Here is a 27126-nt window from a genome sequence, read left to right on the forward strand (position 1 = left end):
TGTGTGTGTGTGTGTGTGTGTGTGTGCGTTGCCGGTCTGGCTGTATCGCTTTGATCCCAATATGAGGGGATATGAACTTGTGAAATGTGTTTGAGTCTTTAATCGACTGAAGACATTGAACGATTGCGTCACCATTGTGTGTGTTTGTGTGTGAGAGGCAGACAGAGATTGAGAGATTTGTCCAGTCTGACTCAAAAGCTCTGCCACTGTTTTTATTTGTTTGTTTCAAACTTTGTTACGATGTCTGACTTTGAGGAATGGTAAGGGAAATTTTAAGGTTATTTTTTGGTTTATGGGGGTTTGAGATGAGTTTCTTGTCGCTATGGATTTTGACTTTGTAAAAATACGTTTTAGATTCCAATCTAAAACGTAAAGTCAAATCTCCCAAGTGTGGCGTGTGTTCCAACTCAGCTCTATCCAACATCCCTCTCCTTAAACACTCCCCCTCCCTTTCTCCCCCATGTTCCATATCTCGCCCAGGCTGTCCCAACCAAGAGCTGCGCGCGCAGATTATGCTCCTTGTTTCAGGTGCGCGATCCTTTTATACGCGCACCTTATAACGCACGCACCTGCCCTGTGTGTTAAGATCAAGACCACCGCAGCGGGGGTTCAAAGTGCCTCTTATCCGTATCGCGGTCCCCGCTAGACCCGGGTCAGGTGCGACCCGCCGTCTGGCCACAGCCACCTTTTCTCCGGCGAGGCTGCGGGAAAGAGATGAAGGAAGGAGACGCGACGTGCCACCGTGCGGGGAGGGGCGCAAGCGGTGGTGGAGGTGGAAGAGGACGGGAGGACTCGCTCCTCAGATTTGGAGGGCGCGGTCTTTGCTCTCCAAGCGCACTTCGTTTATATTCCGATTCTTCCCCCAGTTCCATTTCTGCCAGCGGCCCTTGCGCAACGCAGGGACTACCCTCCAGTGGCGGGAAGAGAAACACAGAAACCGCGCGCGGTGACAGCGGCACCCCTCCTCTGTCTGACCGCCGCCTGCCCACGCGCGCCGTGTAGTGAGACATCTTTGTGTGGACCCCCCCCCCCCCCCCCCCCCTTCCTCTGAGGGGCCGTTTCTCGCCGTCCGACACGGGTTCGAACCCCCGCTTTGAACGCGCGTGCCAAAACAAACGGACCTCGGCTATTTATTGCCCCCCCCGTGTCTCCACGTACCCCGCGGAGTGGAGAGAGCACACTGAGACAAACCGGAGCCCGTTTAGGAACCCCCGCGCGTCTCTTAACCAGAGCGGAGCGGTGCGCTTTTTACGCTTGAGGAAATGGCCAATTTCGGGGACTCGTTGGACCCGCTTGATCCGGGTCACTTGATCACACGGTAGAGCTCCACGCAACAAAACAACAACAATAACATCAACAACGACAGAGAGCTCCCGGGATAACGTTTAAAATACGGTTTGGTTTGATTCCGCCGACCTGCACCGGAAACCACCGGCGGGGTTTGGAATGCGGCCCGCGGCGCTGTTGACGCATCTCGTCCTCCTCCACCTCCTCCTCCTCCTCTGCTCCCCGGCGGTGGAGGGCTGCGGGCCGGGCCGGGGCTATGGCCAGCGGCGGCCCCCCCGGAAGTTGGTGCCGCTCGCCTACAAGCAGTTCAGCCCAAAGGTGGCGGAGAAGACGCTGGGCGCGAGCGGGAGGTACGAGGGCAAGATCACGCGGAGCTCGGAGCGCTTCAAGGAGCTCACGCCCAACTACAATCCGGACATCATCTTCAAGGACGAGGAGAACACGGGCGCGGACCGCATGATGACCCAGGTAAATTACGCACGTTATTACGCATGAGAATGAGAGTGGTCGTGGTCGCGGTGTTATGGGCATGATGGCTCGAGAATTACGCGTGAGAATGAGAGTGGTCGTCACGATGTTATGGACATGTTGACGCAGGTAATTACGCACGAGAATGATCGTCATCACGGTTTAATGGATGGGTTCGGTTTACTGGGGGACGTATTTCCTCTCGGCGGAGTGAGAAACGTTCATGCATTGATCGCGGGGAGGAACGGTTGTTCACTACGCAGGAGGTTATATGGTGTCTGAGAGGGTAGGTGGATAGCGCACTTTGGCCCGCGCGTAAAACACATGGACTCGGTGTCGAGTCTGCGAGTTGTGGACTGCGGTGACTCATGCTGTACGCGCGTTCGGAGTATAGCCAACGATTTGTCTTGTTTTGTGCCACTTTTTCCTCAAGTTTCACACTGGACGCAATGTCAATGATCCCCCCATAGTGTATGAATACCCCCTCACCCCCTTCTGTAACTAACCGACTGATTCATAGCCTGTCTGCGTGTTTTGGGGGGGGGGGGGGGGGGGGGGGGGCGGGGGGGTCAGCGCCGTTAATCCTATCCACACTGTCCGTCTGTGCCTTTTACGCCTTTCCACCGCTGACTTGAAAGCCGCGTCGAGCCCCGAATTGTGTAGTTCACTGTTGGCGCGCGTATGCGCACAAGAGGGGGCCACTCCGCCTGTCACATAAGGGGCCCTTAATTAAAACACTACGGGCTCCTGTTGGACCGCATCAGGGAGAGGGCGGGGGGGGGATACACATGGTACAGTCCAGTTTGATTTAGCGGAGTCACGACATGACGATGTTGACCGTCGCCTTTCGGGCGCTGTCAGACGTTTTTAAGACACCGTCACTGATGTGGGCCCCTGCTGTGGAACCCTGATGTGGCCGTGGGCCCCGAAACGGAATAACGTGTTTATATATATCCGGTGACCGCGGCCGCCTTCCCTCCATCCCGAACGCAATGGCGTTTTTATGTCCCGTCGACCCACGTGGGGTGAATCAAAGCCCCCCTCCCGGCTCTGGCTGTCACCTATCGTGCGCTACCCCGCGCTCGGATGCTCGCCCCCGCGGCGCGTCCAGCCCCTGAAACCCTGAGCGCGATTTATGAGGTCGGTGCGGCTAACGCGTCGCCGCCGCCGCCACGGGGGCCCCGAGGAACCAGCCTGGCGTTTGTATCTTTATTTTATTTATTTACTATGTTCTCTTACCTTCTCTTGTTTGTTTCCGCGGGGCCTGTGTGCTTAAAAATAAAAAGTAGTGTACTTAACCCGTGTGTGTAGAGCCTGAATTATACTAAAGTATTTTTTTTTTCTTTCGCCGCTTATTTTTGATTCAGTGGTGGCGCAGGCGACACCGCGCCGCCTCATACAGACGCGCCTGTTCAATTGGGGAATTGAGGGGTGGGGGGGGCGGTTACAGGGGGCAAAGGGGGCCACAAAGGTGTGCATAGGCGCGTCGCCGCTGCCGCCGCGTCAAAATGTTTGTGCAGTCCGCGGTTTGGTGCTTAAAAAAAAAACGCTCTTACACACACGCACGCAAATACACGCGCGCGCGCGAACACACACACACACACACACACACACACACACACACACACACACACACATCTGAGTTAGAATGTACCTTGAAAGGCAAACCAACAGAAATCCATCTCCTGATTTATGAAGTCAAGATCGCCGGCGACCGCAGGAGAAAAAAACAACAACTCGGTTTAAAATCCACACTGGCTGAGAAGAGGCGTCTTATGGCCGCGAGCTATTCTCACCCCGGACCGGAAGGACTGAGGATGGAAATAAATCAAATGAAAAACATTAATAGATTTTATTTGTATTTTAATTGGGTAGTTTTCCTCTCGGCGGTTGATGGACCCAGGTCCCTTGACCCCGTACTTAGGAGACGTCGACCGGCGTCACAGATGATCGCGGTATTCTGAAGTGTACATTTGTGTCTTAATTGTTTTAAGCTTACGTTTTTTTAAGCAAACTCGCTATTTTAGCACAACTTGAGTCCTGCTCTACACACAATGACGCATACTATATGTGTGTGTTAAATGTGGAATATGGGTTATATCGATTTACCTTTGCTTTTATTTATTATGAAGACGACCTTATAACTTCAAAGTTCTGGTCGTAATGTGTGCAGGCTATAAACAATGTTTATTGATTTATTTTCAAACATAAAGTATATCGTGTTACGGTTATGAAACCAACTTCACTCAAAAAGTGACGTGATTTTACAAATCTCTCCCTTACTCTTTCTCTGTCTTTCTCACTCACTCATTCTCTCTCTCGCTTATTCTGTCTCTCTCCCCCTCTCTCTCTATCACTCACTCACTCACTCATTCTCTCTCTCGCTTATTCTGTCTCTCTCCCCCTCTCTCTCTATCACTCACTCACTCATTCTCTCTCTCTCACTCACTCACTCACTCACTCACTCACTCACTCATTCTCTCTCACTCACTCACTCACTCTCTCTCTCTCTCTCCTGCCCTCTCTCTCTCTCTCTCTCACTCACACACACACACTTCTTCCTCCCCTTCTCATCCTCTAAGCCCCCCAACAAATCCCCCCCACCCCAGCCTCTCTACCACAGAAAAGCAAACAGGGACAGCAGTGGTGCATTGTGGGGGGGGGGGGGGGGGGGGTACCTGAGTGAAGGGGGGGGGGTGTCGGGGCCGTAGTGGCTGTTGACGTTGGATAAACCGAGGGGGGGAGGGGGGAGGGGGGGGGGGTCTGGTGGTCTTGTGTGAGTTATAACGGGACTGTGGTCCCTCTGGTCGACAAGAAGGTGTCTTTGTTGAAGACCCCCCCCCCCACCCCTCCCTCCTAATATTTATCACCCCCCACCCCCTAACCCTATATTAACTTATGTATAAGCTAGTCAAAGGGCTAACCTTATAACGGTACATTAACTTATACATGGGAGTATGCTAGGCTAAGAGCTTAGCTAATAAACGTAACATTAATTTATATATGGGACTATGCTAGACTAAGAGATAAGCTAATAAACGTACCATTAATTTATAGATAGGAGTAAAGAGAGAGCGAGACAGACAGACAGACAGACAGACAGACAGACAGACAGACAGACAGACAGACTTTTCTGGGATTTACGATGTCATTGACGTTGAAGGTGTTTCGTAGGGAGGAGGAGAGTCTGATAGACCAATTCAAACCACGTCAGCCAATCACGTTGGACCTCCGTCACGGACGAAGCCGTGAAAGACACCCCCTCTACATTAAGACCCCATCCCTGTTATCGTTCAGTGTCAGCCTGCTTTTCAAGCCGTCTTCAACCGGTGTTCATTTATTAACCAATTTATGCTATCCATCAAATTGTGCCAGCTAGTGGTTCTACGAATGCGCATGACGACACTATTGATCCGTGGTGTAAAAGTATCAAAATATCCTAAACTGTATTATAAGAATCTTTATTGGAGATTTAAGGGTTACATTACGCGTATTTCACAACACTACCACACTGCCCAGCAATAGTTTCGTCCTTCGCATGCGCAGAACCTCGTCTTAAACCGGCGAACACTTTTTCATTCATGCTTTTAGACCCGAGAACACGCGGCTATTTATACCGGCGCCTTTAAATAGCGCAGTGGTGGTGGTGGATATAGTGGTCTCGCGGGATGCGTGTTTTTCTCGCGACGATTTGGTTCCGAGGAGAGGCGACTGGAATCTGACAACGCGCTGTTTGTTGGTTTAGCGCAAAACACACAGTCGGCAAAAGTACCACGCAGGCGAGGAAATAAGGAGTGTGTGTGTGTGTGTGTGTGTGTGTGTGTGTGTGTGTGTGTGTGTGTGTGTGTGTGTGTGTGTGTGTGTGTGTGTGCGTGTGTGCGCATAGTATAGAGTAGTGAAGCGTGTCTGTGAAGTGTGTAGAAATCGTTGTGTGTCTGTGCTCATCTATCCTGTCCGTCTCCCCGCCTCACCCATCACCACCACCCCTCACCCCCTTCACATGAAAGAGAGAGAGAGAGAGAGAGAGAGAGAGACAGAGACAGAGACAGAGACACACACACACAGACAGACAGACAGACAGACAAAGCAGGAGACGGAGCAGGAGACAGAGCAGGAGACGGAGCGCTAATAATTGAAGTTTTCAATTAACTTTCAATCCACTCTTTTTCTCCCCAGCGCTGCAAGGACAAGCTGAACTCTCTGGCAATCTCCGTCATGAACCTGTGGGCAGGGGTCCGCCTCCGCGTGACGGAGGGGTGGGACGAGGACGGACACCACCAGGAGGAGTCGCTCCACTACGAGGGCCGGGCCGTCGACATCACCACCTCTGACCGCGACCGCCACAAGTACGCCATGTTGGCGCGGCTGGCCGTAGAAGCGGGCTTCGACTGGGTCTACTACGAGTCCAAGGCGCACGTGCACTGCAGCGTCAAGTCAGGTGACCAGCAGGGGGCGGGTTTTTAACCGTATTGGCGGTAAAGATTCGAAGCGTCCATTTTTAACGGTTGCTTTTCAACCATTTTTTGCAGGAAGAGTAAAATGGCCGCTTTCAAAAGTCGGCTTTTAAAAAAATAATTGGCGGGAAGAGTCGGATTGACGCGTGTGGGTGAAATGTGTTGAAAACGCTGTGTGTTGTGTGTCTGTGAAGTGTGTGTCTGTGTTAGGCTACTATAGACAACTATATCTGTAACCTGTGTATATTATAGTGTAGTGTGTCTTCATGGTGTGTAGAGAACTGCATGTTTACTAGAGTTGTGTAGTGAGGTGTGGTTCTGTGTATACTGTAGTGTAGTGTAGTGTTTATAACTGTGTGTTTACAATAGAGTTGTGTAGTGTTGTGTGATTGTGCGTATACTGTAGTGTAGTGTAGTGGAACTGTGTTTTTACTATAGAGTTGTGTAGTGAGGTGTGGTTCTGTGTATACTGTAGTGTAGTGTAGTGTTTATAACTGTGTGTTTACAATAGAGTTGTGTAGTGTTGTGTGGTTGTGTGTATACTGTAGTGCAGTGGTTCTCAAAGTGAGGGTTGCGACCCCTAAGGGGGTCGGGAAAAGTTTTTGGGTGGTCATTCAAAAAATGTCCGGGGGCGAGATGATTTTTAGTCTAGTCCTAAACCTGTCCTTTATTCCTCACAGACAGGCTTTCGCAGTGGGGGAAAGGTGCAACAGAAACAATGTATCGCGTCGCTCCCACTACGCAAACTCAAAACAATTCCCGCTTGATAATAATCATGGACCTATAAAAGAAAGGACAGCGGATTAAAAAATTCATTCATGTTAAGTAAAAGAAAAAACCTCGGCCACGAGAAGTTAACTGAGCTCTCTCCGATGCCGGGCCGAAACAACATTTTTTTCACTACGACTCCTTTCAGCTGCCCACCCCTCCTTCTGCAAAAAAAACAAAAAAACGGCTAATAAAACGCTTGAGGTGGCGTTTTGAAAAGAGAAAACTTACATTTTATTAGTTCATGGTATAAAGATAATTATGAGCCTTTGATTGACATCCAGACTTTTTTTGCGGAGACACGTTCCTGTTCCCCACTTGTATTGGAGTGAACGGAGATATCTACTTCTGGGCCCCTTGAATTGAGGGACCCGTCCACAGCCCGCTTAAACAGCTGCAATACCAGGCGTGGCCGCTGAGCACTGGTGGATTGCGGAAGTATGCACTGCTCCTGGGGGACTGATAATAATACGGAATGAAAATAATGGGCTATTAGCCACATTTCGGGGGGATGAGTTTTGGCTTTCAGTTGCGCAGGAGTACCCTGCATTGTCTGCGGCTGCTATGGACATTCTTACACCCTTTGGGTCGACATATATGTGCGAAAAGACACTCTCGTCCCTGGCGTCCTCGAAAAACAAGCAGGCCCATCCTTCACATTAGTGTAAAAAAATATATATATACAAATGAAAATACTCTGGTCATTTAGATCTGATGCATGTTCTTGGCTTGAATTGGATTTCTATTTTTGAGGAGGAGGAGGTTTATCGTTCATGCGTCTTGTTCAGGCCTAGATCCATCTGCAGATGCACTGTTCCGTCATGTTTAAGTTCTTGTTAAAAATAAAGTAGGCATCTTGTAATTTTTCCTTTGATAGAATTGTTTCTTATTTGATTATTTTCCTTTCAGTTTGTACAATTGTGGGAACATGCGATGAACAGGACAGGTTTTAAAATAAAATAAAATAAAAAAATAAAAAGGGGGTCGCCAGACGTCACCGGGAATTTGGGGGGTCGCCAGGGGAAGAGTTTGAGAACCACTGCTGTAGTGTAGTGTAAAGAACTGTGTCTTACTATAGTGTTGTGTGTATAGTGTAGTGTAATATAGATAACTGTGTGTTTACCATAGAGTTGTGTATTGTTGTGTTGTTGTGTATAGTGTAGTGTAGTCACTCACCCCTTACCTCCTCACCCCTCCATCACCATACCTTTTGAATTGTAGTGGATCAAACCGTTTCAGCAGACAGAGAGAGAGGGCTGCGGTCTCTACGAATTCTCTTTTATGTGTAGGAAATTTCCTTTCCTATGGAGATGACCCGGAAGTTCTTGGAGGAAAGGTGGTTTGAAATCTAAAAATGCTTATGAAAGGAGCCTCGATGCATCCTTTAACCCTCCAATAGCATAGGTTACTCCTGAGCAACCTTTACGAAAGGAAAGGTGATAGTGGTGTCCCATAATCCTTTACGGCGGCAATATTTAAAGCAACATGCCATCGACAAAGTTTACAGACTCTACGCGAAGACGCATGAGAGACGCGGGAAAGCAGAAGAAGAGGAGAGAAGAAAATACAATTGATAATAATGGATAATGAAATTTATTCATTTATTTCCGGTTATCAAGCACACAATATACACCGTAAGAAAATCAACATCAACATAAGTTGAGCCTCTTTTTATTCACATGTGAATTGGGATTCAAGTGGCCTAAAATATTCCCGTTGGCCAAGTCCGACCTAAGTGATTCTCACTGTTGGCGACGACCTGATTGAAATCAATACGACAAGAACGCATGGATCGAAAGAGCGCTTGTTGTAGTCCAACTTCGGAAAAGTGTAGTTACACACTAGAGACGCTAGGGGTCAGCAATACTCTGTTTTTGTGGAGAAAAGGGAGGGATGTGTTTGACTTCGACCAAAGGTTCTGGGTTTGATTCCCAATGTAAGTGGACTGCCTGCCTGTTTTCTCCCTAGATACTATCTTTAACTTTCCTCACTCATTCCTTCCTTTTTTCTGTTGCTTTCTGTTTCGCTGTCTGTTTCGCTATATGTCTGTCTGTCTGTCTGTCCGGGGCTTTTACCATCGCTCACTTAACTCACCTCACTTAAGTCAGTGTCTTGCTCTTTTAAAACTCACTTGCCACTCACCCCCGTTGTCCACTTAAAAAGTATAAAAAATGTGTCTTAAGTGTATTTTTTTTTTACACAAAAGCATTTTGTTTGACACAAAATTACAACAAAGAGCATTTTTACCGTAAATGTTTCATCACCATTACAGTTAAACTTCCCTCCATTTTACAGATTTTATTTATTTATTTATTTATTATTATTGATAAACAAAAGACAAAATTCCATTTTACACTGAGTGGTAACTGAGTTTTCCCTTTTTCTTCTTCTTGTTGTCTTTTTGTTGTCCCCCCATCCCTCTCCTTCTCTCCCTCCCAGATCGGGTGGCGAGCGCCCAATCCCTGCCTTGATCGGAAGGGGGCTGACCAATCAACTCGAGGCTCTTGTGTGGGGGGTGGGGGTGGGGGGGGGGGGGGCAGGCTCTGTATATAAGTGTCTCGTTCGTTTAAAAAAAATGGAAAGAAAATGAAAAATAACCGTTCCCTTGGAGGCGGTTATAAGGGGGTTTGACCACTAGAGGGCGACAGTTACGGTATTGAACGACGGATTGGATATAAAGCAGGCGGTAACAGATTACCTGGCTGTTTTTCAAGGCGGCATAAAGGCGTTATCGAGTGGAAGATGGCCTTTCTGTAGAGAATGAATCGAGGTGAGGGTTTGAGCCTTAAATTTCTTCACGGCAGGGTGAATGCCATTCATGATGGTTCATTTCACAATCGATTTTATTTTCAAATTTATTTATTTATTTATTTTTTTGCCCGTTTTGGAAAAACCAAAGCATTGATTGGTGGATGCCTGATATTTAATATAAATGTATATACACAATTACAAATTAAAAGTCTTATGTTTTTAACTTATTGCAAAAACAAATCAAGGACGACCTAAACTAATTAATATATGCATCCATTTATTTAAGTATTTTAAATGTTCGCAGGCATCCACACTTTATTTTGTCTCTCTTTAATTACAAATACATTAGGATTCACTAAAAACGTGAGCGAGAAATTAGCATTTGAAATATACATTGGTAAAGAGCATTGCTATTAAACATTGAACGCCGCATTGGTAACATTCAATCTGGGATATGGATTGGATACACACATGGAGAGAAATGCATTGACAACATGCACAAGTCTGCATTAAGAAATGCATGGGCAGTTTGCTATGTTAGATTGCGCAGTGTGTAGTGTAACAATGTAACATTGTGTAGTGTAACATTGTGCAGTATCACATTGTGTAGTGTAACCTTGTGCAGTCACATTGTGGAGTGTAACATTGTGTAGTGTAACATTGTGGAGTGTCACATTGTGGAGTGTAACATCGTGTAGTGTAACATTGTGGAGTGTAACATTGTGCAGTCACATTGTGGAGTGTAACATTGTGTAGTGTAACATTGTGCAGTATCACATTGTGTAGTGCAACATTGTGCAGTCACATTGTGGAGTGTAACATTGTGCAGTATCACATTGTGTAGTGTAACATTGTGCAGTCACAGTGTGGATTGTAACATTGTGCAGTGTAACATTGTTCAGCAGTGTAACCTTGTGTAGTGTAACATTGTGCAGTGGGTAGTGTAGATGACTAACCTGCGTTCTGTTTCCTGCACCTTCCCTCCTCCTATCTTACCTTCCGGCCTGGGCCCGACGGCCCCGCCCGTGATATTTACTCCCAGATAGTCTTTAGGCGCTGGAGAGGTGTTTTTGAACTCTTCGAGTGCCTATAAACCCTCACTTTGCACGCACACACACACACACACATACAGACACTAGCACCTACACGTACACACTCATAGACACTCGCACACACGCGCACGTAAACACATGTGCGCACACACACACCTTAGCACATACATATACACACTCACATGCACACACACACATGCACACACACACACACAAACACTCGCAGGGACACACTCACACACTCGCACGGACACGCACATTGGCACAATGGCACTTCAATGCTTAGTTCTGGGTGGCGAATAGTCCTATCTGTGAAGCTGCTATTGTTCTTTCTAGGCTATGCGGGGGGGCGGGGCCAATATCAGTCTTGAGGGAGCCTTTGAGAAATACTGACATCCCTTTTTTTTTGCCTTAAAATTGTTCCCTTTTCTCATCTTTCCTCTATCCTTTGTTTTTTTCTCTCTCTCTCTCTCTCTCTCTCCCTCTCCCCCTCTCTCTCTCTCCCTCTTTCCCTCCCTCACAGAACATTCCGTGGCCGCAAAATCCGGCGGCTGTTTCCCCGGCGACGCCTTGGTTACCACAGAGGCCGGCGGCCGCACAGCCCTCCGCGACCTCCAACCCGGGGACCGCGTCCTCACCGCAACCTTTGACCCCGCCCACCTGGTCTACAGCGAGGTCCTGACCTTCCTGGACCGCGACCCCGCGACCCGGAAGCTCTTCCACACCGTCCGCACTCACTCTGGCGCCGCCCTCTCACTGACCGCCGCCCACTTGCTCTTCGTCGCCCACGGCAACTGCACGGAAGGGGCAGAGCCGACCGCGGGCGACGCCATGACGGCGGTGTATGCCAGCGACGCCCGGCCGGGGCAGTGCGTCCTGGTGGTCGCCCCCGGCAACAGCAAAGGCGGCGACCAGGGAGGCCGGCTCTCGCGGGTGGTGGGGGTCTCGGACGCGAGGGGGAGGGGCCGGAAGGGGGCGTACGCTCCGCTCACGGCCCACGGGACCCTGGTGGTGGACGGCATGCTAGCCTCGTGTTACGCCGCGGTCGACGGCCACGAGCTGGCGCACGCCGCGTTCGCGCCGCTGAGGCTTCTGGGTAGGTGGTGGTGGGGGGGGAGAGAGGGGGGGGAGGGGCTACACTGGTACGGGAGGGTCTTACACTGGGTGGGCCGGAAGTTGCTGGACCCGGAGAGGTTTCACCCACTGGGCGTGGCCGAGGACGGCTGGTGAGGGCGAGGAGGAGGGGTTAGGATGCTAAAGCTAGCGGGCGAAGCTAGTTGGAACTTAAAGACTCAGAAATGCTCAGAAAAACAAGTGGGGAAGGGTGTGCGTGCGAGTTTGTGTATGCATGCGACTGTGTGTGTGCGCATATGAGTGTTTGTGCGAGTGTGAGTGAGAGCGTGTGCGCGCGGGTGCGTAAGAATGCGTCTGTGTTTGCAACAGTGTTTGTGCATGTGTGTGCGTGCGAGTGTGTGTATGCACAACGCACCGCGGAGAGATGGCGGCGATTGCGAGCTCTGAATGTATTTCGTCCGTCGGGGCTTTTGGCATGAGGACGGAAAATAAAAGTAAAACTATTCACGAAATGGACACGCCTTTTTCTTTTGCCACGATTTTGTCAAACGAGGGTTCCTCCGTTGCCGAACTCTGACTAAACGCAGACAAAGCGCTGTTCCCTTTGGGCGGCCCTCAAAGACAAAGGAAAAAAAGACGCAATGTGCTTGAGAGCATTTTTTTATTGCCAGGATTGCAGTCCTGTGCAGAAAAAAAAGCGTCTGGAAATAGCCGAAAACGGGAAGAGGAAGCACTTGCTCAATGAATAAAAGTGAACAAAAACATGAGAATGGACAGAAGTGTAAACTGGATTAATTTGGATTTTTTTGTGGCGCATTGTGGATGCTCAATTAAATATAGCCTACATGAGAGAGAGAGAGAGAGAGAGAGAGAGAGAGATTTACTTTGACATGATTAATCGCCATCTTCATCAGTGTCTATGGCTTCTCAGTGGCAATATAAAGATGAATGACAAATGATCCTGTTTATTTAAGTATTCTAATATAATATATTGTTTTTACGGCAATCTGAATAAAATATGAGGTTATATTGGGGTGATGAGATATTTAAAGATTTATTTTTTAAATTAAATCATATGGAAATGAATAGTCGGTGTCGCTTTCTTGTGTGTGTGTTTGTTCTCTATTTCTAATCTATTCAGGACATGTTCGCAGCCCTATTGATCAAACTGGTAAAAAATAAATAGGAAATTCGAGTCGTAACTAAAGATCCTTTGTTTTCTTAGTTTCACATTCATGTACTGGTGAGCTGCGTGCGCATCAATTGGAAACAAGAGATCCCCATATAGCCTCGTGCACCATTTCGACTGAACCCCTCCCGTGCGTAACGCAGGAGCGCAGAGAGACAAGTAACAGTTGTCGCGCTAATAATATCCTTTCTATAACTGTGGCTTTAAGAGGGGTGACCCATAGTCCTCCGAGCATCCATATATCTACAGAAAGCAGCGAGAAATAGATATTGCAGATCTTATCTAGTGCAAGTTGTTGGTTTGGGATTGTGACTTTGTTTTGTTTTTGCGCGCTTTTTACCCATTTCGGTTCAGTTGCGCCGAGATTTACGCGCCCGTCCTGCCCGTGCGTGTTACTCCTTTAAGGAGCTGTCATCGGGATTAGAGCGAGGGGGTTTTACGCGGAGGAGGAGGATCACCGGCCACTCCACCCTGCTGTCAGGCGAAAGGTCTCCCTCTCTCTCGCCCGAGTTATCCGGGGGTGGTCGACGCTTGAGTATACTAGGGGGTCGCAACATGGCTGAGATTGGGAAAGGCGTCACAGCCGGGAAACTGGCCATTAACGTGCAGAAAAAGTTCACAAGAGCGCAGGAGAAGGTAAGGGTTGGAACCACCTCCACCGCACGCTGCTTTGGATAGAGATAAGTTGTGCGTAAAATGATGAGTGCGTGTGAGTGCGTGTGTAAGCGTGCGTGTGCGTGCGTATATGCTTGTGGTTGTGTGTGTGTGTGCGTGCGTGCGTGTGGTGTGTGTGTGTGTGTGTGTGAGCGCGTGTGTGTGTGCGTGTGTGTCTGCGTGCGATCGTGCTTTCCAAAACATTCGGCCACTTCCTCCACGGCTGAATGTCAAATTGTTCTGGGTGCCAGGTCGTATTGCGCAACTGGTGTCAAACCGGTGTCAGTAACAAGACGTTTATTCAAACTTCAACTAAATTCTTAAAGACGGAGCAAGTTTTAGGCCATTGAAGAGCAATAGACTGTTGGGTTGTGTGTGTAGGTTGTGTGTGTAGGTTGTGTCATTATCGCTAATCACCGGGTCACTAAGCCCGGCCATGTAAGTCTACCGTCTAATCACACAGGAGACAACGGGAGTCCTGTAAGCACCACACACACACACACACACACACACACACACACACACACACACACACACACACACACACACACACACACACACACAGACACGAGAACTATATATCAGAGACACAGACACACACACACACACACACACACACACACAAAGAGAACTCAATCAGTCACTCACACACGAGAACTCCATCACAGACACAGACACACACACAAGTGAGAACACTTTATCACACAGACACACACACACAAACACACACACACACACACTAACATATGCACACACAAGTGACTCTATATCATACACACACACACATCAAGCAAAGAATTTGATTGATGAATTATAGTGGGTGAGATTAGATGGTGTCAGTGCAGTCTTGCGGTCTTTACCGTCGGCTTGTGCGACTGTAGGGAGGGATATAGGTCAGCTTTATAATTAGCTCCTGCGCTAGCTTGTGTCACACAATCAAAACGCAAAGGCCGCAGTCATTCGAGACATCAAAGCAAAATTGAATCCTAGTATGCTGAATACTCTTTAACAGACACACCTAGCTAGATTATTACATTAAAGTGTGATTGAAGCGCTTGTGTTTTAAATTCTGTTGTTTGTTTGTTAGCTTATTGCGGTCGCCTAGCCATGTTAGCTGAGCCTAGCCAAGTTTTTGCTACATACTCTAGCTAACTACTCCACTCTGTTCTTGTTATTTTTTTTCTCAACCATTTGACACAGTAAATTAGGTATTTTAAATTTTTCAAACCCTTTATTTATTTTATTTTATGGTTTATTTAGACATGGACAAAGCACGTTAATAAACATGAACATGTCAATGTGCCATAATTAGCCAAAATGGCTATTGATTCCGACTAGCATTAACTTAACTTAAGTGATACAATTGCTTCAAGTTTAAGTACGCTAAAATAATCGATATTTGGAAATATTTTAAGAAGGTGGACAGTTGTGTATCATTCTAATGAGAGTGTTACCTCTGTCACTCATGTTCTTACAAGGGAATATACAAAGGAAATCTAACAAGGCGGAATATAATATATGAATATAACTTTAATATAATTAATAATTTACACTTTACACTTTTAGAATTTATAATGTTTAAAACGTCTGTTTTGTTTACTGTTGCATTTAGTTGAGTAATCGTTTTCCACTTGACCAAAATGAGTTGAATTCTCCTTCAGGCAAAACAGGAAGACAAGGACGTTTCCTCGTCTCCACTTCCTGTGGGTCCCGGCCCGGCCATTCAGAGAGGCGCACTGGCTTCAGCTGTCTGCCACTCCTAACATTGACCTTTGACCTTTCCCGACACACAACCCCAAAAGTACCCTAATTCAGAGCAGCCTAAATCTGTCACTTTTTGTCCTCCCTTACACCGGTCAAAGGTCGCGGTTCAGACCTTTTAGAGCATCTGTGTCTATGGTAGGGAACTTAATAAAGTTTAAGTGTGTTTTATCTAAACACCTCTTCTACACTTCACTTTGAGTGGCCCAGCCATTGATATTTAGCTAACTCAGCCAGCTGTTAGTTTACTGTTAGCTCCCTGTTAGCTAACTTAATAAAGTTTAACTGCGTTTTATATCTTCACTTCTTAGCACACTTAGCTAACAGTTAATACTTAAACTTTATTTAGTTAACTGTTAGGTAACTGTTAACTAACTATTAGCTAACTGTGGGTTAAGTGTTAGCTAACGGTAAGCAAACTTAATAAAGTTCAAGTGTGTTTTATCTATTCACCTCTTAGCACACACTAACAGTTAACACTTGAACTTTATTAAATTAAATGTGAGCTAACTGTTAACTAACTTAATAAAGTTTAAGTGTGTTTTATCTTGACACCTCTTCCACACTTCACTTTAAGAGGCCCAGCCATTGAGAGTCGAATGGGAACAGAGTGGACCGCCCAGTACCCAAGGGGGGGGGGGGGGTCTCCTGAGTGTCTCTTCCTATAGATTTAATTGTTTATCAACCTAGCGATTGTTAGTGCTTGGACTTGGTTCTGTGAACATCCTTAGTGTACCGACAGCGATATATTGTTTCTCCTTCTTCTGACAAATATTCTTATTGTGAGTTGCTTTGGATAAAAGCGTCTGATAAACGGACTGAATGTGAATGTTAATGATTGAGACTATCTCGGGAGTGAACATTCAATTAAATTCAACTTTATTTGTATAGCCCTTTATAGACTCAAAGAGATTAGAAGGCTGTGTGTTTATGACATCCCCCCTAACCCTAGCCCCCCAGAGGGCAAGAAAATACTCCCTTAGTTAGCAATGAAGGGATCTTTAGGAGGAACGCAGAGTGAGGAATGCCTCCTTCCAGGGATGGTCAAGAGTGCAGTGTGGGCCATAATTGACAGACATACAAGCAAAGCATTTGTGAATAATTTTGTTCATAAAAAACAATAAAACACATACACAGCCATTACTTGACTCACACACACAAAAGTCAAATTCAAACTTGGCCTTATTATCAATTTCAAAATATGTGCCAGACATACGGAGGAATTTCAATTGCTGGGGGGTGGGAAAGGGGGTGTGTCCCATTTTTTTAATCCCAACCCTGGCTCCCTGGCGAGTTGAGAGTGTCAATGTGTGGGTTGGGGTCGGATTACACCTCCTCGCCCCCTCCTCCTCCTCTCTCTCCTCCTCAAGCCTCTCCCCCCTCTCCTCCCCCCCTCCACCCATCCCTCCTCCTCCTCCTCCACCTCCTACTCCACCATAGTCCCTCCTCACATCCACATCCCGGTTCTATCGACCATATTCTACGTCCATCAAATCCCCACACCTCGCCTCGTCCAAATCGGAGCCGCTCACATCAGCATAGATCAGCTGAGTCACCGGGCGGCCATCTTGGATCTAAACTCTGGCCGGAGTTTCGGAGCAAAGAAGGATGCCCGGATTTGAGTACTTTTCCAAGCGCCAAGGGTTTGATCGATGGCATCTGGGGAGACTTTTAATCTATTCTGTCTGTGCTTGAAAAAGGCCAATAAAATAAAATAGTCTCAATTTCTATCGTGAGAAGTCGGCTGTTGTGAATGTTTAGGAATCTGAGGATGCACTTGATTTATGTTGAGGAACTATTAATACTACAGGCATGAGGTACCTTCAAACAGTTGCGAGACTTCCTCATAAACAAGATGGATATTGATAGAGAGGATGTTATATTATTCATTATTACCCCTCTTATTTATTGTATATTGTACGTCCTGGCACTTAACGTACACACTTATTGTGTGTCGTACTAAGTTATAGTAATTAGTTGTGTAGCATCTCATCCTTTCTCTCTGTGTTGTATACAGCGAATGGGTTAACCTAGCGATTGTTAGACCTTTGCACTTGGTTTTATGAACATCCTTACGGTACTGACAGAGGTACATTGTTGTTTCTCTTTCTTCTGACAAATGTACTTATTGTAAGTCGCTTTGGATAAAAGTGTCTGATAAACGCCCTGAATGGAGTGGCCCCAGTGTGTCCCGGAGTTAATACTTTGTGTGTGTGTGTGTGTGTGTGTGTGTGTGTGCTCCTCTCTATCACACTGAACCAACACCTGTCCCTCTGTCCCTCCCACCACAGGGCTAGCTGGCTAGCTATCTTTAGCTGACTTGCCTCTCCCCAATGACACGCACAAGTCTGTGTGTGTGCGTGTCTGTGTGCGTGTGTGTGTTTGTGTGTGTGTTCGGTGAGGAGGGGGGGGGCGTGTTCGCAGTACTCTTACTGTTTGTAACATCGGTATAATTCATCAATCAAATTCTTTGCGTGATGTGTGTGTGTGTGAGATATAGAGTCCACATTTGTGTGTGTGTGTGTGTTTGATGTAGAGTTCTCGTATGTGTGTGTTTCTGTAGCACAAATATGTGTGAGACGTTTCTGTGACTCATGCAGAATGCAGAAGGTGTGTGTGTGGTGTGTTTGTGTGTGGGAGGGGCAGGGTTAGTTGGCGTGGGCATGCTGGGATATTTTTGGGGCAGGAATTGGACACTGTGTGGATGTGAACACACACACACACACACACACACACACCTCTGCCATTCTGCGGGCAAGTGTGTACAACCAGAGACTGACAAACCAGCCAAATCAAATCATCCAATCACAACGCCTGAATTATAATCCCTGACCTCTGTGCACTTCGAAAATAATTCCCCTCGTCTTTCCTGGGAAACCCCCTCTCTCTGCTCTCTAGAACATAATAATTATATTATTATTAGGGTGCCAAGCACAAAGTGCGAAGGCAACCTATTGTAATTGTTAGTTTTACTATTATTAGTATTAGGGTGCCAAGAACAAAGTGCGAAGGCAACCTATTGTAATTGTTGGTTTTATCATTATTATTTTTTATTATTCCGCCACATTTTACTTACACAGCCTAAACCGCTTGCATGCTTTTTATGAAACTTACTGCAGCTGTAGAGGCTGACTCAAGATTAATAAAGAGCAAATATTACACTGATTGGCCCAAAGGTGGCGCTATTGCAACAGTCCAAAAATGCAAACTTTGAACAAACATATCTCATAACCAGTTTGACGAAAAGTCATGAAACTTTGTTAACACATACATATCCTCATGCTGAGCAAATATGCCTCAAGAACCTATGACTTTATTTGGATAAATTTATGACTATCTTGAACTATGTTAAAAACACTCAATTCCCTAAGGATCCTAGGTTATTTCACTTGGAAAAAAATCCTTAAGCAAATATCAGCTATGGACCAATGTCTTCAATATGACATAAAGCGAAGTCTGTACAATAATATATATATATATATATATATATATATATATATATATATATATATATATATATATATATATATATATATATATATATATATATATATATATATATATAATATTAAAGCACCAAGGAGCCATTGACTTCTAAAAAGGGTATGGTTTAAAAATAAATGCTTATACCCACATCAAAATGGACTCATATGATCTTGAGTCCAATAAAGTTAGGTAACTGTGACTAAAATCGCCACAGTTCATAGACGGAATGTTTGATTTGAGCGGGAACACCTCATTGGCTGTTAGGGACCAATGTTCCCACGCCTTAAGTAGAATCAAGTTGATTGACAAAAAAACATGGCCGCCAGAGGCACAAAATCGTCCAAAATAAACTTAATGCCAAAAGGCAAGGTTAACTTAAACCAATCCTCATAGAACTTGCTGTAGTCAAAGGCACATGGGTCAAGGTGAACCCCTCCAAACTGTATCCATATCGGGCTATTGGGAGCGGTAAATCAATTAACTAATAATTGCAACCTCTCCAAATTGTACCCAGATCGGGCGATAGGAGGAGCTATATCAATTAACATAGCTGCAGACTTTGCAGACTTTAGACGGACATATTATCTGACCTTTTTCTTCTACAGTCATGAAATCCTGTAGACATTTGTACCTCCTCATGTTGTGCAAATGTGCCTAGGAAACCCAGAACCTGTAACAAAATGGCGGCTGGACATCCACAATTAGCCCAATCAATGATAGGTGACTAAAGGCGGGGTTAACTTGAGTCAATCATCACCAAACTTGGTGCATGTAAAGAAGCATAGGTCAAGGTTAACTAGGCTAAAGTTCATCAAAATAGGACTATAAAGCGATCAATTGAAAACTTTAAAGAATCATAACTCCTCAGCTTTTTTGGTTCGCCCATCAACAGATGCAAGCTGATGCTATCCCAGTGTTGTCAACCGTATGCAAACAAAAAAGGTCTTAATTGTCTTTGTCAGGGTCTTAAAGGTCTGCGTCACAGTCTTAATGGTCTGACAGGGTCTTTGTGGTCTGCGTCAGGGTCTTAATGGTCTCTTAGGGTGTTAATGGTCTGACAGGGTCTTGTTGGTCGGCTTAAGGCTTGGCACCCGTAAAATGCTCCTTTCAGCTTTAATTATTATTATTATTATTATTATTATTATTATTATTATTATATTAATAATAACACAATATACCCAAAGGGTTTAGGCGTTTTATATGCATTGATGGTTCTCGAAATTAAAAAAAATATATAAGATATAATTTTAGATAAATATGTAATAAATACTGTGTTAAATATAACAGAGTGAAACATTAGAAGCTACTAAACAGCTGTCCATGTAAACATTGTCTAAATCTCGTGGTTGCATCCATAGTGTAGAGGTATCCATATAATGTAGAGGAGATAGGGCATTTGCTACTGTTGCCCCTAAACTATGGAACAGCTTGCCAATGCATGTTAAATTGTCCCCCTCTGAAGCTATTTTTAAATTAAATCTTAAAACTCATCTCTACTCTATTGCCTTTAATTCAGTATAACCTTTCTTTTATCTCACCTTTATCTCATATTTTAGTCTTTTGATCCTGATTGCCCATTGATTCAGTGCATTGTTGCAACTCCTAGCCTACATTATCATTGTTATTATGACATATGAGCATAGGCGTCGATTACGGGGGGGACGGGGGGGACATGTCCCCCCCACTTTCTAAAATACGAATTTTGTCCCCCCCACTTTTGCGACCGAAAAAAAAAAAATAATAATCTCCCCACATACTCAACCGAAATCGTCGAGTCTAAATCATGCGATAGGCGCGCACGAAGACATCCTCACAAGTCACAGCATGCACAACAGCAGGTCTTTACAGTCTGCAATTGATTGTCTGGTAAACTTTGTTGATGTCAAGGTAAGTGTTAAATTGCCAACACTTTTCTTTGTCCTGTGTGTATTAGTATTACATATCCGAAATCCAGAGCGCCAATACCCTGGTGTTTCCAACGTCGTTTTGCAAAACAAGCCAAAACACAAACTGGTTTTTCAACACCTGACAATACACTGCAGAGCATATTTTAATGCAGCGTTGAATGGATGAATAGCTTACATAAGGGTACCCACCACTTTTCAAACCACACTCAAGCTTATGGTTATTGTCCCCACCACTTCTAAAAACAAACTGACGCCCTTGCATATGAGGGTTGACAAGTTACCGGACTACTTGCGGAGAGATACCAAAGTCGTCATTAGAGGCAAAAAATCTTTTGTTTTCCTTGACAGCGGTCAATTATACTTAGCCGGAAGTTGTGAAGGGCCCATGCAAGTGAACGGAGCGTTCCACGGCATTGAGAAGACCCGTGTAATAAATAGATATATATGGCTTGCATCCATGGACCTATTAAAGAATCGCTAGCCGTTGAATTTACGAGAGGATCTCGCAGAGCTTGCGACACCATTACAAACCTCGCGGGATGTTGCTGTGGCACGTCGTTGATGTTATGACTGACCCGCGGGGAAAGTCCCGTCGCCTTGGTTACGGGATCAGAGGGGCAGGTGTCCAGGGTGCTGTGCCGTTGTGTCTGCGCAGGCGCAGCCAGAGTAGGCTGGCGTCTGATCAGATAAGGCAACCATACCTATCGCGTCTCTTCGCAAAATGTACTTAAAGTGCGTTTAAGAAGTTGATTTATACTCAAACAAGGCGGTCATGAAGTAGTTGGCGATGACTACGATAGGAAATAACTTAAACTGTTTACTTTGTCGAGTTTATCCGTGACACACTCTCCTCTCTCTCTCTCTGTCTGTCTCTCTCTCTCTCTCCTTTATTTATATATACGTGTATGTAGAGATATGTATTTATTTATTTAATATTTGTCAATCTATGTTAATAAATATATATAATTAAAAAATATATATATATTTATGTAATATATTTTCCTCTATCTCGTCACAGGTCTTGCAGAAGCTGGGAAAAGCAGACGAGACCAGAGATGCTGCCTTTGAGGAAACAGTTGGCAGTTTCAACAAACAGATGGTGATAGAACTATTATCATTGCATCATGTCTGGAATTTTCATACTATTAATATATATATATATATATATTAATTGTATGAAAATTATATATATATATATATATATATATATATATATATATATATATATATATATGGGAATGCATTTTTGTTTTGAATTTATAACGTTGAAATGCTTTACAATGGTCTGAATTGAGTCGTTTGAAATTCACCTCTTGGAAATTAAAATATTGCATTTGAAGTTGTACTAAAATATAATATATTTTTTATTATATACTCCTTCTCCTCCCTCTCCTCCTCCTCCTCCTCTTCCTCCACCACCATACCCTGCCCCCCAAAAAAATTCTCTAATTGAGATTAAAAAAAGAACACACACACGACAATCAGAGCCAAATATAGCCCTTGAAAAAAAAAATTAGGTGAGTGCTGCATGCAGCGCTCAACTTTTGTTCTTCTTAAGTTTTATTCTTTCTTTATTCTTTATTATTCTCTACAAACTTGGGGACCTATCTTCTTCCTCAATTTTTCTGCTAGAGAATCCATTACAATTTTAAAATGTTCGGATTAGCTTGGAATCGCGTGCTTCTTTTTATACTTTTTAAGATAATCTACTTTTAAAAAACTAGTTTTTACAATACATTTCATTGGGTAGTATTTCCCGCTCAATTGGGCTACTTTTTTTGACGTTTAGTCAGTGTTGCCAGATTGGGCGATTTTTCCCGCCCAATTGGAGTACTTTAATCACGTTAGGCTGGAAAAATTTGTATTAGGCGAGTACATACAATTTCGGCTGTTTTTTTTTAAAAAACTGGCAGGATTATTATAATGCTTTCTACAAACATCAATCAATACCATATCTTTCATATGGCATACCATTTGTGCAGCTAGTACAACTGTTACTTCAGCTACTACTTCAGCAACTACTACTACTAGGCTACTACTACCATTACTACTACTACTACTACTACAGCTAATAACACTACTACTATCTTCCAGCTTCGACAGTATTACAGTTTAGCTTCCAGCTTTTGTAACAATGTATTGCAGCACTTTGCTTCTTCAGATTTCAGCAATTTAGCGTCTGTCAGTTTTCGATTTCATTTTCCAGGTTTTTCCGCAGTGAACATTTGACCTTTCAGATTCTTCAGTTCCTTTTACATTTCTGCATTTTAAGCAATGCTTTGCGTTTTTCATCCAGCTGTCACTTTGTTTGTTTCCAACCATTTACATTTAGACTTTTGACTGTTCAAATCCCTTCACTTGATTTAAGCCATTTAAAGGCCTAGTTGCAGGTTAACTGGAAGTTTTGATGAATGGGTACGTAAAGCATTCAAAATATGTAAATCATTCATAAAATGTCTCCAAAATGGTGTTATAGTCCAGTTTTATAGTCCAGGTGTTTTCTAACGCCATTCGGCGATGACGTCACGTTGGGGAGACGTGGTGGAAGGTAGCATCAGCCTAGTACTAGAACTATGGCATCTAAGAGGTGGCAAGAACCACAAATAGCATGTATGATGGCCCACAGCCGGATAATTTCAAACCTGTCAGACGTGAGAGAGCGAATGAGGAATTGCAGAGAACTGATGGCGGTCAAAGCCAATTAACTGCATGGTCAGAGGAGAATGAGTGGAGAGTTGCTATCATTTAGCAACGCAGCAAGCGCTGGAGCTAGTCAATGAACAGCAGTGCATACAATAACGACTACATACAATCATTTTTACTGTCAGTGAATAGCACCGAGTGAAAGTCAACCTTTTCTTTATATTGTGGTGGTTAACATAATTCACCCACGAAACTATGGGTGGGGGGCGTGTTTAGCACGGACTCTTTTAGCAGACGGAACGACCGTCTCAGTTCAGTCCTGTTGGTTTTTGGAATGTACTGGTTTTCAAGTTGTTAATTAAAACTCAGTGCTGGATACTCCGCTTCCAACTCCCGTCTCTCGGCACTACACTGGTGACCCCGACGTAGGTCTCGCTGAAGCTTCAGGGACCAAAACGAACATGGCGAATAACGCTTTTATCAAGTTGCCGGAGTTCTGGGAGTTTTCACTGACGGTGTGGTTCGCACAGACGGAGGCACAGTTCGCCATCCGTGACGTCACGGACGACACTGCACGCTATTACCACGTCGTATCGGCGCTGGGGAGATCCACTGCGACCCGGGCGGCGAATTTCATAGCGCTTCCCCCGAACCAGGGCAAGTACAGAGACCTCAAAGCCTTCCTCTTGAAGACTTTTGAGCTGTCGCAGTCAGAGCGGGCCCAACAGTTGTTGGCTATTCGGGGCCTCGGGGACAGCAAACCCTCACCGCAGGTACGGACGGCGCTCGCGGGCACGAGGATTACCGAGTCACGCGCGTTGGCAGAAGAAGCCGACCGGTTTTTCCAGGCTGCTCGGAGTTCCGTACCCGAGGTGCTAGCCCCAACACGCAGTGTCTACCCCCGGACAATGACGGACTAGCTAACAGAGCCCCAGTGGCCGCCAAAGGCCGCGCCAGCACAGGTATGTGCTATTTTCACGCGCGTTTCGGCACTAAGGCAAAGAGGTGCCACTCCCGGCACCACCAGGTGCCAGTGCATCCCTCGGACATCACCAAGACGGCAGTAGTGACACCTTTCGGGTTATTTGAGTTCCTGCGTATGCCGTTCGGACTCAAAAACGCCGTTCAGGCCTTCCAGCGGTTAATGGACTCGGCGCTCAGGGGGATGCCTTTCGTCTTCGTATATTTGGACGACATCCTGGTTGCCAGCTCCTCCGAAAAGGAGCACCAGGGTCACCTACACGACCTCTTCATGAGGCTCGACCAGCACGGACTGATCATCAACCCGGCGAAGTGCCTGTTCGGGTTGTCCTCCGTCAACTTCCTGGGGCATCTCATCAACAAAGATGGGGCCGCCCCTCTTCCGTCGAAAGTGGAGGTGATTTCTGCTTTCCCTCGCCCGCACACAGCTCTGGCGCTCCGAGAATTCCTGGGGATGGTGACGTTTTACCACCGTCAAGCGGCTCATGTCATGCGCCCGCTGTACGGGGCTCTCAAGGACAAGTCCCCTGGCCAGGCTGTCGACTGGACGGCGGAGAGGGAGAAGGCATTCAGGGCCACGAAGGCCGTCTGGGCCAAGCCGCCATGTTGGCCCACCCTTTACATAATGCCCCCATCGCCCCCATCTGACTGACTACGCCGTTGGCGCGGTGCACGAACAATGGGTCGATGGTGCCTGGCAGCCGCTCGCCTTTTTCAGTCGTCAGTTGACCCCCAGGGAGCGCAAATACAGCGCGTTCGACAGGGAACTCTTTGGACTCTGGCTGGCGATCCGCCACTTCCGGTTCCTCCTGGAAGGCCGAGAGTTTGCGGCTTTCGTGGACCACAAGCCACTAACATTCTGCATGTCAAAGGTAGCGGAACCGTGGTCTGCCTGCCAGCAGCGCCAGCTTTCGTACATCTCCGAGTACACCATGGACATCCGACACATTGCTGGCAAGTCCAAAGTGGTCGCAGACTGCCTCTCAAGAACAGTCATCGGAGCCGTCCAACTTGGCCTGGATTACGTCCGTAGAGTGCAGGCCTCCGATCATGGGGTCCAGACCCTGAGGAATTCGGATACGGGTTTGCGCCTGGAGGGGGTCGCGGTGGGCAGCTCAGACGTAAGGCTACAGTGCGACGTCTCCACGGGCCAGCCTCGACCGCTGGTCCCGGTGACCTGGCGCCGGCCCGTTTTTGAGGCGTTGCATGGCATTTCCCACCCCGGCAGAAAGCTGTCGATGAAATTGGTTTCCCAGGGGTTTGTGTGGCAGGGGCTTAGAAAGGACGTTAGTGCTTGGGTCAGCTCATGCGTTGACTGTCAACGGTCCAAGGTGCACCGCCATATTAAGGCCCCCTTTGGAGAGTTTACTGTTGCCGAGAGGAGGTTCGACCACGTCAACGTCGACCTGGTTGGACCGCTCCCCTCCTCTCATGGGTTTACCTACCTCTTCACCATGGTCGACAGGACGACCCGCTGGCCGGAATCTGTTCCCCTCTCCTCGACGTCGGCTTCTGACGTGGCGCGCGCGTTCATCGCCACGTGGGTCGCGCGCTTTGGGACTCCTTCAGACCTCTCCTCAGACCGTGGCTCGCAGTTCACCTCGGAACTTTGGAACGCGGTGGTTGAGGGGTTAGGGGTCAAGCTGCACCACACTACCGCCTATCACCCCCAGGCAAACGGCTTGTGTGAACGTTTCCACCGTTCCATGAAGGCGGCCCTACGGGCTAGCTTGAAGGACGGCGACTGGGTGGATAGGCTGCCATGGGTTATGCTCGGCCTCAGGTGCGCTCCTAAGGAGGACCTGCAGTCCTCATCGGCGGAGCTGGTCTACGGGCAGACCCTAATCCCAGGGGATTTTATTTTGACTATGGGTGAATTCTGGGGGGGCTTGTGTGGTGGTTAACATAATTCACCCACGGAACTATGGGTGGGGGGTGTGTTTAGCACTAACTCTTTTAGCAGACGGAACGACCGTCTCAGTTCAGTCCTGTTGCTTTTCGGAATGTACTGGTTTTCAAGTTGTTAATTAAAACTCAGTGCTGGATACTCCGCCTCCGACTCCCGTCTCTCGGCACTACAATATCTAGTGACAGCGATTATGTCATTCAGATAAGTACCGCTAAACTTAGTCAGAAGAAATAGAAGGCATAATGCTAGCTATGGGCTAACTTGCCAGTCCCACCTGTGAAATTCCCCCCAGATAATCCCTAATAATATCTTACCCCCGACGTTGTAAACAGATTTCCGATTAGTTATCCCACATTTTGATGGTAGCCTACTAGCTCCAGTAACAACATCTTTGCCTATTTATTTCTAAGCTTTATTTTACCCAGTGTGCGAAATACCCGTCAATATTCGGGGGTCCCCATCTCCGATTGTTGCGCAATACCGATATACATTTTGCAGTAGGCCTGTAACATTAGAATATTTCATGGATGAAAGACAATTAGTATTTAGCCTACATGACAACACACACGCACACACTTAACATATTTTGATAATCCGATATGCTAAATATTTTAAAGCAACACAGGAGGCTGCATTGGCTGAAGTTGTTTGGATGCACGTTGATATATAATAAGGAGAGGCAAAGTTGTGCATTACAATGCAAACACGACAATAATTGGCACCAATCTGGCACACTTAGCAG

General features: G+C 46.1%; 2 protein-coding genes across 6 annotated transcripts in view; both read left to right on the plus strand.

Annotated features, from left to right (window-relative positions):
* Positions 1–1446: 1446 nt before the first annotated feature.
* Positions 1447–12010, plus strand: LOC307077231 (indian hedgehog B protein-like; the record flags this gene model as incomplete). The annotated part of the gene is made up of 3 exons (XM_079738574.1): positions 1447–1755; positions 5932–6193; positions 11304–12010. The coding sequence occupies 3 exons, from the start codon at positions 1447–1449 to the stop codon at positions 12008–12010; spliced, it is 1278 nt and encodes a 425-aa protein (XP_079594700.1).
* Positions 12011–13208: 1198 nt separating this feature from the next.
* bin1b (bridging integrator 1b) overlaps positions 13209–27126 on the plus strand; it is a 36267-nt gene continuing 22349 nt past the window's right edge. For 4 of the 5 annotated variants that reach the window (XM_079737842.1, XM_079737846.1, XM_079737843.1 and 1 more), the window contains exons 1-2: positions 13209–13679; positions 21870–21950. In XM_079737842.1, the coding sequence (XP_079593968.1) occupies positions 13599–13679; positions 21870–21950 (162 nt within the window). In that variant the 5' untranslated portion in view covers positions 13209–13598. The remainder of the gene's footprint in view (positions 13680–21869; positions 21951–27126) is intronic. The other variant, XM_079737844.1, reaches the window with a different exon arrangement.

Source organism: Pollachius pollachius, assembly GCF_949987615.1.
Source record: "Pollachius pollachius genome assembly, chromosome: 6".
NCBI lineage: Eukaryota > Metazoa > Chordata > Actinopteri > Gadiformes > Gadidae > Pollachius > Pollachius pollachius.